At 43.0% G+C, this 12,328-nt stretch overlaps 1 protein-coding gene across 13 annotated transcripts in view; it reads left to right on the forward strand.

Moving 5' to 3' along the window:
* The window catches only part of TENM4 (teneurin transmembrane protein 4), a 690,656-nt gene that overhangs the window by 587,365 nt on the left and 90,963 nt on the right, over positions 1-12,328 (forward strand). For all 13 annotated transcript variants that reach the window (XM_016161403.2, XM_016161409.2, XM_016161404.2 and 10 more), the window contains one exon: positions 3,785-3,931. In XM_016161403.2, the coding sequence (XP_016016889.2) occupies positions 3,785-3,931 (147 nt within the window). The remainder of the gene's footprint in view (positions 1-3,784; positions 3,932-12,328) is intronic.

Consider the following 12,328-nt stretch of genomic DNA (forward strand, 5'->3'; position numbering starts at 1 on the left):
CTTGAGACTATAAGACCCACTTTAAATCCTTCCTGGAACAAATTAGGGTATAGATAAGTAGAATATGAAATTCTTGAGATGAGGGGATATATCTCATCTCTGTATACACTAGAAATAACACCAAGGCCTGACATTCAGTAAGTGCTGAGTAACGTATGTTGAAATTAAAAACAATCATCAAATATGAAGTTGTTTGACCTTCTCGTTAGGTCAGTTGTAGTGGCTGGACCTAGCAGATCATCTCACCCAAGCTCTCACAAATGAGGAAATTTAGGCCAAAAGAGGAAAATTAACTTTTCCAAGATCCCACAAGTTAATCAAGCAGGAGGTACCAGAACCTAGGTCTCCTGTTTCATTCATTGATTCATTTCAACAGATAACATATATATTGAGTGCAAGGCATGGATTAGGCACAAAGGCGCCTTTATGGAGTTTAGATTCTAATGAAGGGTATAAGACATTAAACTAATTGCACAATTAATTTAAGCATACTTGGAACAGTTGCTCTCAAGGAGAAGGACAGGGTGCTAGAAGAGCATGAAGTAGTGGGTTTGGGCTGGGACTCATGGTCCTGAACCCATCTCACTGCCTGCCATGCAGCAACATATCGATCCCCATGACCACGTCACTGGGCTTATCTGAGCTCTCTCTGGCAGGGTTTGCATTAATGAGGACCGTAGCTTTTGACCCAAACATTGACACAGTTTGCACTGGTAAAAGGTTAACTTCTGAATGAAGATATACAACATTAAAACAAATCTGATAATAGTAATAGCAGCTATTATTTATCGAATACCTACTCGTGCTACCTACTGTGTTAATTGACATGGATTATCTATTAATCTCAACAACTCTTTGAATTGGGTGTTACTCCATTTCACAGATGAGAAAACTGAGGCCTAGAGAATTAAATAATTTGCCAGTCATCACACATATAAGTAAGTGAAATGGTAGTGCTAGGATTTGAACTGAGGTCTTTCTAGCTCTAAAGTCCACACTCTATTACAACACATGGTTTTTTTTTTTAATTTATATTTAAATCATGTGAAATTGGAACTGCCCTAGAAAATCAGAATCTGTAAAATATAACAAAAAGTTATTTAGTTTAGAAAAAAATGTATATAAAGTGTCTAGCACAGTAGCATAGACCTTCAGTATATGGCAACTGTTATTGTCATCATTGTCCTGAAGCATCTATACCAGGGGTTGGCAAACTACAGCACATAGACCAAATCTAGCCCATCACCTGTTTTTGTAAATAAAGTTTCACTGGAACACAGCTGTGCTTATTGATGTATGAATTGTGCATGGCTGCTTTCAAGCTGCAATGGCAGAGATGGGTAATTGCAACAGAGACTTTATGGCTCACAAGCCTAAAATATTTATTATCTGGATCTTTATTGAAAAAGTTTGCTGACTCTGATCTAGATAACTGCCTCAGTTTTCTATTTTGCCTTTCTATGAGCCCCAGCTGAGGTGATAACTTATTATATGTCCTCTACTTAAAAGAGAAGGTAAAGCCGAATAGAAGATTTAGATATCGTGTTGGAGCTATATGTCAGGCTCTGTGCATCATGCATATGTTATCTTATTTAATCCTCCCAACAACCCCATTTTATCAGTAGACTGAGGCTCAAAGAAATTAAAGTGCCCAGGTCATAGAGCCACTGAGTCATAGAGCCAGCCTCTGATGTGGCTCCCAGGCTTGTGCTCTTACACAGGAGATGTTTTTTGCCTCTTACAAAGGGCTGTATCTCAGAGCAAGAGAAAACAATCTCCTACCATTCTTAACATTTGTACCCCGTCTCCTCCAAGACTGATATTTGAAATATGAATGAGGCTTAATTGAAAGGAAGTTCCAGCCTGATGAACAAAAATCTGAATGGGACTAATTGAGGAAAGGGAGTTAGCTACCAAGTCAGAATGCCTGGGTGGTCACCTGCACGTCACAATACCGTTCCTGCACTTTTATAACTGCTTTCTCGATTACTTTTAGGTGGCAATGCTGGTGGCTTCTCACCTTTCCCAATAGGCTTCTGCTGTGCAAAGACCACATAGTCCATACTTGCTTCTGAACTTCTGGAGGAAATCCCTCCTAGGCTTGGAGTACGCACTCCACAAATGTTTCTTCCTTTGAATGGAAAACAGAATAGCCAGATTGATTGATTGGTTGCTTTGTTAAACACCTCAAATATAAATGAGCATGTTCTTTTCTTGTGCTTTGTAATCACAATCAACTATCAAAAGCCTTCGAAACATGAAAGTTTTAGATTCTAATTGATCAGCCGTCTAGTGCGTGCCTACCTTGGCCTAGGTCTTGTGCTGGGCAGCTGCATTCGCATTTGTCCTATTTAAGAATAAAGGGGCAGTTTTCAGTTATTTCGTTACAGAAAGTTTGTAGCCATCCTTGTAGCAGTTTGCCGCTCATAATAATAAATTAAGTTTTATAGATGACAGAGTGCTTTCACATCCATAACTTTCCCTGAGACTAAGCAGAGGCAAAGACATGGAAGGCATGCCAGTGAACGGTGTTTTTTGATAGTTCTCTGAGAAAGGGGTTTGCAGTTTTGTTAAAATGAGGACTTGAATGAGAACAAGTGGCAAAATGAAAACTGAAGTGAACCAAGTTACTTAGCAGATTCTCAGACAGTTTTCTGAGCCACGCTCTCAAAGAAAGGGATTTGAAAAGGTCATAATCAAAAACCTGTAAATCTACTTGAATAGTATAAAAACTCCCCACCTTATGCTATAGTAAAAGGAAAACCAAGACTGAGTCTAAATACTGCCTGACCCTTCTCGATTGAATCATCCACAGCCCTCTCAGACAGATGGCCACTCCTGCGTTAGGTTCCCATCATGTTTTGTACATCTCCCTTAGGGCACCTAGCAGTGAAATATTTTGCTTATACAAATCTGTCTCCTCCGATAAGCTACATACTTCTCGAGAATAAGAACTAGGTCTTATTCATCTCTATACCTCAGTATAGCCCAGAGAAAGCTCTTAATAAGACAGGCAGACAGATTTACAGACAGACAAAGTGAGGGAAAGGCAGCCTGCCCATACCAGCATGTGCAATTGCAGGCAGCCCTGGTTAGTCTTGCCCATGTCAGCCATCAGGGCTTCTCCTGGTACAGAGCCCTTTTCTGTGACTGCAGGTAAGATGGGAAGGAAAGATCCAAGGACTCTTCCTCAAAAACAGAGACAGTTGTTTGGGAGAAAATAGGAGAAAATAAATAAAAAGCTTAAGGTCCAATACAGTTGACCTAGTAACAGCTGAAAATGGTACATCCCTTTAGAATGAGACCAAGAGGTGCTGAGGAATAAACAAAGAGATGACTCCTTTGTTCCAAACAGCCTCCAGAGACAGGAAAAACACAAGAATGAATGAGGAACAATGATCAGGCAAAAAACTCCAATGGTCAGTCTCTGACAGGCCTACATCCACTGCCTCCCACTCTAGAATCCTGATCACTTCTGAAAGAGGGGGTTTTAGGTGAAGATGATGTGGGTTTCAGACCTATCCCTGGTGCTTCCTGACTGTGCCACCTCCTGACAATGCCACTTCCTAACTGTGTGGCCTTAGCAAGTCCTTTCTTCTCTGGGTCTCAGTTGCCTCTCATAAAATGGCAGTTCCTAATGATGCCTGCCTCTCTGGGTGCTGAGGACACCGATGTGCTGATGGATGTGAAAACATTTTGTAAATTGGCAGGAGGAATGTGAGTGTGTGTGGCTGCAGTTGGCCGTGGACGATCAGACCTCGAATCTCTGTGCTTTGCCTTGCAGAGGGCTGCCCTGGGTTGTGCAATGGGAATGGCAGATGCACCTTGGACCTAAATGGGTGGCACTGCGTCTGCCAGTTGGGCTGGAGAGGAGCTGGCTGTGACACGTCCATGGAAACCGCCTGTGGTGACGGCAAAGACAACGATGGAGGTAGGGCTCTGGCATCCATGGACCCCACACAGCTCTGGGGGTGGAGTGGGTGGTTTAGGGTGGAGGGTGGGTGTTACTGAGTTAACAGGCCACCAATGCACCAGCTGACCGGTCAAGGAGGCCTGCAGGGCAGCCATCAAATTGCACATGTGGTCAAAGGAATGAGTGTGTATCACGAGTTGTTGCATTAGAATTAATTAAAATTACTGTAAATAAAATTAATTGCCATCCGACAGTGAGTGCAGAGGAGAAGGCATATGGAAGAAAGAATTCTCCAACCATTCAATAATGGAATGAGTTGCCTGGCAAAGTTGGGAGACCCTCCTCAGCAGAAGTGGTCAGGAAGAGGCTGTCCAATTCTGGATCACAGAAAGTGGCAGGAAGGATGCTTCTCCAGAGTGGGAGGCTGAGTTACCTTTGGTCAAGCTCTCTCCTCTGATTCCGGTGGTAACCCTCACCTTTGCCCCACACCCTCTGTCCCTGTGGGTTTGTGATAGAATTTGTCTTTTCTAAATGCTGGAGAGACAAAATCCTAAAGAAAGGAGGCCTAGTCTTGTGGAACATTTACTGGCTGAAAGTGAAGGGGTCAATTCAGGAAGTAGCAGTTCCTAATGATACTGGTCTCTCTGACCCAATCTTTGACTCCCTGTGTATCCTTAATCAAGCTATTTGATGTCTCTGGGCATCATGCTCCCTATTTATAGAATGAAGGAGTTGGAGCATGAAGACCATTCCAGTTCTTATATTAGTCCAAGAATTAGCCTTGTTCTTTCTGTTATGTAAATTTGAATAAATGCAGCCATAATGTGCTCTACTTTCCTGCTTGGAAGATGGGTTGATTCTTCTTGGCTTTATCAGTCTTGGGGGTAATTGGGAGAATAAAAAGGTAGAAATATGGGGGGAAAAAAAACTGAAGCAGTTAACCCCCTTCCTTTTTAATGACGGCCTACCGATTTTCCTGATCCAAATGTTTTCAGACAGCTCCCTCATATTTATACCAACAGACATTCTAGTATACAGCATGGTAGGAAATCAACAGGCCAAACACTTTACATCCCACCCTTTGGGAATTTTCTACTTAGAGTGAGTCTGTAATCTAGCACCATAAGGATTAGAAGGTCAGTTGTGTGCTGTTGTGGTTGCTCTGGTTCGCACACCTTAAGTTGGCTCTAGCAACCTCAAAAGGGCTGTTTCAGACTGCTGATCTTTATCTGAGGCAGCTTTCATTCCTTCTATCTGCTGCCTGCATCCAAGAGGTGGTCGGCCTATCCACCCAGGCCTTGGCCCGGTGCAGTAATTGTAAACAAGGCGCTCATAGGGCTGGGCTTTGGAAACCTGGCAGAGAAGGTGGACCCATTTTCTCCTCCTGAGATCTTGCAGGGTTAAGATGTCCCTTAATCAGTCAGAAACTTGTGGAGTTCATTAATGCTTGTGCTCCATAAATATTCAGAGTTCCTATTATGGGGCCAGACTCTAGGCACAGATGAATAAGTTATGTCCCTGCACTCTAGGAACTCAAACGATGGAGAAAGACCCAAAATTAAGTGTTAATAGATGGTGATAAACGCTGTTGTAGTTAGATATTGGTAGTTGTGAGAGTAGGAAAATGTTCATCAGGAAGGTGATACTTGAATACGTAGGCATTTCCTGAAAGAAAAGGGTTTTCCATTCAGAGAGATCAACATGGGCAAAGGCAGGCAAAGCAAGGAAGGGCACCAAGTGTCTCCTGGTGATAAAGGTGGTCTTCTGGTAAGATAAAGTGCAGTGATATTTGCTCTTCATAGGAAAGAGATGTTAGCCTAAATGAGCATTCCCCTTCACCTCGCCTGTGTAGACACAATCACAATGACAGTAAATTTATGTACTGGAAGAGAAGAAGAGGGGTGCAGCATCAGGAAGCCATTCCCTTTTCAAGAGTCCAGGGTCTTGGCCGAAGCCTTCAAACAGCTATTGAACATCTGGGTAGCAACAGAACTGAATGTCCTTGAGAAATGTGGGGAGAGGGTGCATCTCCTCCACGGCATCCACACAAGAATAGGTTATGAAACAAGGTTTGTTGGTTCTCTCACATGAAACGCAATACCAGCATATCCCGTTTACCATCCTTCAGAGCCAGCCCTCCCAGCGCTAGAGCTCACCCAGTGTTTACATGGGAGAAGCCCATGGCTGCACACCTTTGGAGGGAAAAAGAGCTGCTTGTCATAGGGAATGGGACTGATCCAGGCCCCCAGGGAAGCAGAGCCTCCTCCAGCGGCTCTGAGAGATGAACTAGCAGGAACTGGAAAAGAACAGTCAGAAAATATACAATTTTCTGATTAACAAGAAAATACCTCATGCATTCATGGAGCATATCGTGGACTGAAAGGAGTGTTTACTTTTAGGCAAACCCTTACAATAGTGCTGTAACCTGAGTTCACTCTCCATACGTTAACTGCATGTTTACTCTGCATCAGGCCCTGTCTTGGGTCCTGGAGCTTCAGAGACAGATAAGACACAGTCCCCACCCTTGTGAAGTTTACAATCTGGAGGGAGAGAGAAAGCACGCCATTACAACGCAGGGGGATAATTGCTGTGATGACGGAGCATCCACTCATGTGGCCGATATTATCAGATAACTGGGTACTGTACTGGGAGCTCTGATATAGTCCCTGTCCTATGAGGCTTCCTGTCTGTCCAGGAAGACACCCCACAGGTCATCATGATTGTGAAGACAACTAGCTGGGGAGACCAGGTTATTGAGGGAGCATGGCCTTCTCACCTATGAAATGAGGAAGTGTCTTGCCTCAGCCCTCTAAGTTTAGTGAGTCCTCCACTCCCTGGGGGAGCCAAGGGAAGGCACGGGGTGACACAGATGAAACAGCCGTAGGGGATAGACTGTCCCCAAGTGCTGGAGGAGATGGGGCTATCTTTACTAGCCTCTCTATCGCTCTGGGTCTCAGTCAAATGAAGACAGTTTTAGTGGAGGGAGAAACAGGGCAAGGTGTACAAGGCAACAGAGCCATGTTTAGCTCTGGACTGTTTTCAGTTCAGTTAAGCTCACGTTTGTTGGGCTCTTTCTGTCTACAAGTCACCATGCTCCTTCCTAAGGGGATATACAGACCAATGAGCTAGTCTTTCTCCCTCAGGAAGCTCACAGCCATTTGGAGGAAATGTTATCCAAACAACTAAATCTAATGGAGGCAGAATGAAATAAGTGCCTTTATTTCAGCAATGATGTGGGATGCAGCATAATCCCAAATAAATAAATCAGGATGGAGGGAAGAAGTGTTAGCGTCTCAATGAGTGATTGTTTCTTGGCTGATGTGACTCATGGGCTTGGAGAAGGAATTAGCACAGTGTAATGCTGAGTAACAGGATAGGAGAGACAGAGAACATTGACTTCAGCTCTTTCATTCTACTCCTGTTACAGACAGGGAAACGGTAACCCAGAAAGGGAATGTGACATCGGGCACATCAAAGTCACACGGAATGTCATTAACACAGTTTGGAGTAAAACCCAAGACTTGAGCCATTCTCAAGCACTTCTGCCTTCTAGTCATTTATCCTCCTCCTAGAAATGTAGTGTGAGCACTTACTTGAATTTAAATAGGCTATGACAGTATCACAAAGTCATCTAGAATATGAGAATGATATTGGTATGTCATTTTATAGTTTGCAAAGCAATGTGCAACCACCTAACATCGCTGAGCAGTATGTAGTATGTAGTATTATCACTTTACTTTTTCCTTATGATTAGGAAAAGGGCTCGGTAAGCAGGAAGATTTTGCCTCAGTCACACGGTCTGCAGGTGGCAGAAACTTTGTTGTCCCTAAGAGGCCACATTAAAGCTTTTCAGTATGTGCCCAGTCCTCAGACTTACAGCTCCATCGTAAACCCAACTGTGGTTCTTCAAGTTGTCTGAGAACTCCCAGTTTCTCTTCTTTCCCTATTTGCTAGGCTTAAAGCAATCCTTTCCAAATTAAACCTGAATTTTAGGCTTAAGGAAGAATGTGGTTGCAGTGTTTTTCAACTGTGAAACCAAAAAAAAAAAGTTACACAAAAAGCTGAGTTGGGTTTATCTTTATTGTTTTGTTTTGTTTTGTTTTTCCATTTATGGTTTTTGTCTGGATTTATAACAGGAAACAGATCCTGAATGTGATTTAGTGACTCTTAGCCTTCTGATCCTCTGTCAGGGCTGTCTAGTCATCTCACATGCCTCCAGATTTCACCCAGGACACTGGCTGGTGAGAGGGACCAGCAGGGCAGGCAGGCATAGAGGCTGCGAATTCTTCTCTGTGCCGCACTTGGTGAAGAAGGCGTGCCCTATTCATAGCACCCTTTATCAAGCCTCTTATGAAGTGCCGTCACCTGAATCTTCTCACCTGTGACACACTGACCCTCTGATGGGAAGTTCCTTTCACGCCCATTTCAGAGATGGTGAAACTGTCCTCAAACATGCAAAGTATCTATAAAACGAGGATAATAATGCCTATTTTGCAAGACTGCTGTGAGGATTACAGGTGATGTATTTAACATGCCTGAGAAACAACATTGCACAGTGATTAGAAGTGCAGGATCTGTACCAAGATTGGATTCAAATCCTGACTCCCTGATTTGCTGGTTGCATGATGTTTATTATAAAAATAAATATATATTCATATATAGATAATAATTTTTATAAATTGGAATTATGCTCTCTATAAAATTTTATATAGTACTTTTTTCATTTATGATTATAATATCTTTCTCCACATAATGTGTTTTGAACTCCTTTATTTCTGGATTAAAATTTATATTCTAAAATGTTACATATTAATTGCTAGAAGGAAAAACAAAATGTATATAAAGGAAAATAATAACTGTCATTTAGAGAGCATCCTTAAATGCTAGGTTCTGTGCACATGATTGCCAGCCTAACAACATACTTGCAAGCCAGGTGTTTACATGTAGGGAAACTGAGGCTCATTGAGCTGAAGTGATTTGCCCAGAGTCACCGAGGATCAGTGGGAGAGCTGGGATGAGAATGGAACTGGTGTTTAAAAAGAAGCCAGAATTTTAAAAAATCCACTGGCATTCAACCAGTCCCCTTTTGATAAAGGTTCTTTAAGAAGCTTCAAGATGTGATAACTCTTTAGGCACTATTGGTCCCTTGAAAAACAATCGCAGATTACAACACAGATAATTGATAGATATAACCTCGAATGAGAAATATCAAGAAAACTGAGAATAGGGAGCTCTCCGTCCTCCTTTTTTCCCATCTCCCGATGCTGGAATAAAGTCATAGAATTTGTTCACCCTTCACACTATCTCTAAACCACGTTTCTTGTGATAAGAGACAAGAGAAAAATTGACCTTTAAAAATCCTGTGTTCTAAGGGACAGATAAAGATTTTGCAAGCCTTTTCAAAGAAGGCACAAAATTTATTATTAGCAAATGATAAAAACTTCTCCCAGATGTGTACAGAAGGAGAAGCACATTCCACCCTCCACCCCCAGGGCTTCCTGGATGCTGCTCACAGCCTGCAGTAAAACAGCTCTGTGGCCAGACTATAGACAGCATGGAGATGAGGTTGACTGATGGGCTGTGGAGCCAGGGGAGGAGTCACACCTGCAGAGAAACAGATGGGCTTGTTATACACTGTCCTCAGGACCATCAGTTGAAGGAACTATGCAAATAGCTATGATGCAAAGAGTGTACTAGCCCACAAATTTCCTCATCCTACCCCCAGCTCTGTTCTTTTCATCCTTCTAATCTCAGTTTAAGCCTTCTTTCTTCCAGGAAATATTCCAGCCCCCAGCCTGAGTTGGGTTCCTGCCTCTGGGCTTCTACAGTCCCCTCCACTTCCTTCTCTCTCAGCACTGTATTATTTCTATCTGACTCACCAACCTGAATTCTTCGGAAGCATGACTCTGTTTTATTCTTATCTGTCCAGTGCCCAACACAGGGCTGGCCAGCCACATAACTGGTGCTGAAAAAACAGAGCAAGCTCGTCTTCTGTGCCTCCTTTCTAGGGAGTGGAACAAGCTATTCCTGGGTGAAGGGGAATGGCTTCATCACATTCCATAGCTCTTGACAGCCCCTCTCAGACTAATTGATTTGGGACCCTTACAAAATCATTCATTCATGATGCTTTGTGTACAAGACACTGTGCTACGCATTTGGGATACAGAACTAAACAGGTCAGTTTCTGCCATTCGTGGAGGGGAATAGGGCTGGGGAACCAACGCACTGATAGAGAAAGAGATGTAGACTGTGGAAGAGTACCCAACAGCTGGATTTGGAGAAAGATAAGAGATCAAATTCCCAACTCTGCCACTTCACTGGCAGTATGGCAATGGATAAATCACTTAACTTGAGCTCCAGTGTCCTCATTTGTAAAGATGAGGATGCTAGCTGACCACCTTCAATAGAATTCTTATGCACACCTTTCACTGTCTGTGAAAGTCACAGCAGGCAGCCACCAGAGGGGATGGGCCTGTGGCAGGTAAAGGCCAGAAGGTGACTGTCTGGCAGGTTAGCCCCAGAGGCTGCTTCATTGACCTTCCACTTTACCGACGAGGATGCTGATATCAGAGAGGGAGGTGAGCCACCCAAGATCACACCACCCACTGGCAGCTGTTAAGATCACAGAATGAACAAAAAGCCACTTCTAGTCAGGACTGCAAATGATGGCAGAGGACTTCTCCCATTCCTGTGCCCCTGCACCTGTCTGCGGAGAGGGCTTCGGGAACAGCCACAGGCATGGGAAGGACACCAACATTTCTTACATTGAATTATTCACTTACTCTTTACAACCCAGGAAGCTTTTAGCAATCCTACAAGGTTTGCAGAACCTATTATCCCAGTTATATGTGAATAAATTACATCTCCGACATATGAAGAGACATGCCCAAGATCTCACAGGTAGGGAATGACAGACCCAGGGAAGGAGTTGAATCTTCAGGATTCTAGCCTGGATTGTTTTCTTCCACATACCACTGACTCTGTTTCTCAAGAGTCCACCAACAGGGAAGGCACTGAGGAGGGATGCAAGAGGATGCATGGCCCTCATCCTCAAGTTAGTAGCACATAGATGGAAATGTTAGCAAAAACAAATGTTCCATGCACTGTGCAGCATTTCAGCACTGGGAAGAGGGGTGGTCTTCAAGTTCAAGGGTCACCAGTGCATGGACCATTTTGGAATGTTCATTTAGTGCCCGAGAGACCTGGCCCTCCTTTTCTTTCCTCCTTCCCTTTCTTTCTCCCTCTCTTCCTCCCTCCTTCCTTCCTTCCTTCCTTCCTTTTCTACTTTTTTTCTGACCATTTTTTTTCTCGTTTTCTTTTGCCCTCCACTTCCACCAGAGGCCATTGCTGGATGGAGCATTGCTTTACCCCTCCCAGCCTCCAGGAGCCCGAACAGGCTCTGACATTTTCTTCTGTCCCTTCTCCACTTTCACCAAGTAAGGACAAGGAGGAGGCCTTCAGAACTGTAAAGAAAGAGGAAGTTTCTGAGGGAAAAATATTTTTTCCCAAAAGTTTGGGTTTAAAGTTTAGGGGAGCTATATGGAGAACTTGAAAGAAATGGGAAAAAATCCTCTCTATTTTTCTGGTGGTGTTTTGGATTTTTTGTTTGTTTGTTTTGTTTTATATTTTTGTTTTTCTGCTGTGATAGTGAGGATATCTCAATAGAAATGCAAATATATGAAACATGGACATTTTGTAAGTCAAACAGTTTGTGCGTAATATACAATCAAGTGAAACATGCAGTGCTTGGGAAATGTAAATGTTTCCATAATGGCCAAAACCAGAGAATCCTGAAAACTATATATTGATGCATTTCTAATGTACCCCAAAATTTACTCTTCTGTCCCCAAAGCATACTTTTTCCTCTTAATGTGACTCTTCTAAAAGTGTCATTTGTGCCTAAGAAAATGGAACTGTGTAAGATTCTCTCTCACTGTAGAGCAGCCATATGCCCTGTTTCAGGCTGCCATATGCTGCATTTGAAAATATGAGTGCTTTTGCCTGAAAGCTGGTCTTGTATACTGAGCCTTTGATAACAATTTTGCGGAACCTAATCATTTTTAAAATATGTGCGTATCTCATTTAAATATGATTGTCTCTATTAGTGGGGATTTAGCCCACATTTACTAATTAGCAAATATTTGCTGAATGAATGATTAGGGAACGTCAACATAGGAAGGTGTAGGCAGACATAATTCTTGGTTTAGCATTAATCGCTCTAACCTGTGAAGCGTGCGGTGAACAATTTCCAGTCCCACGATCTCTCATAAGAGCATCGTTTGTGTGATATCTCCATTTCAGAGAACCCCAGTCTCACGTCCCCTGAGGTCTCTCCTATCCTACATAGTGTGGCACTGTTGCTCTGTTTATCTAATTCAGTCCTCCAAGGCCAGACTGCATTCAGAAAGGACTGCC

Source organism: Rousettus aegyptiacus, unplaced genomic scaffold, assembly GCF_014176215.1.
Source record: "Rousettus aegyptiacus isolate mRouAeg1 unplaced genomic scaffold, mRouAeg1.p scaffold_m13_p_5, whole genome shotgun sequence".
NCBI lineage: Eukaryota > Metazoa > Chordata > Mammalia > Chiroptera > Pteropodidae > Rousettus > Rousettus aegyptiacus.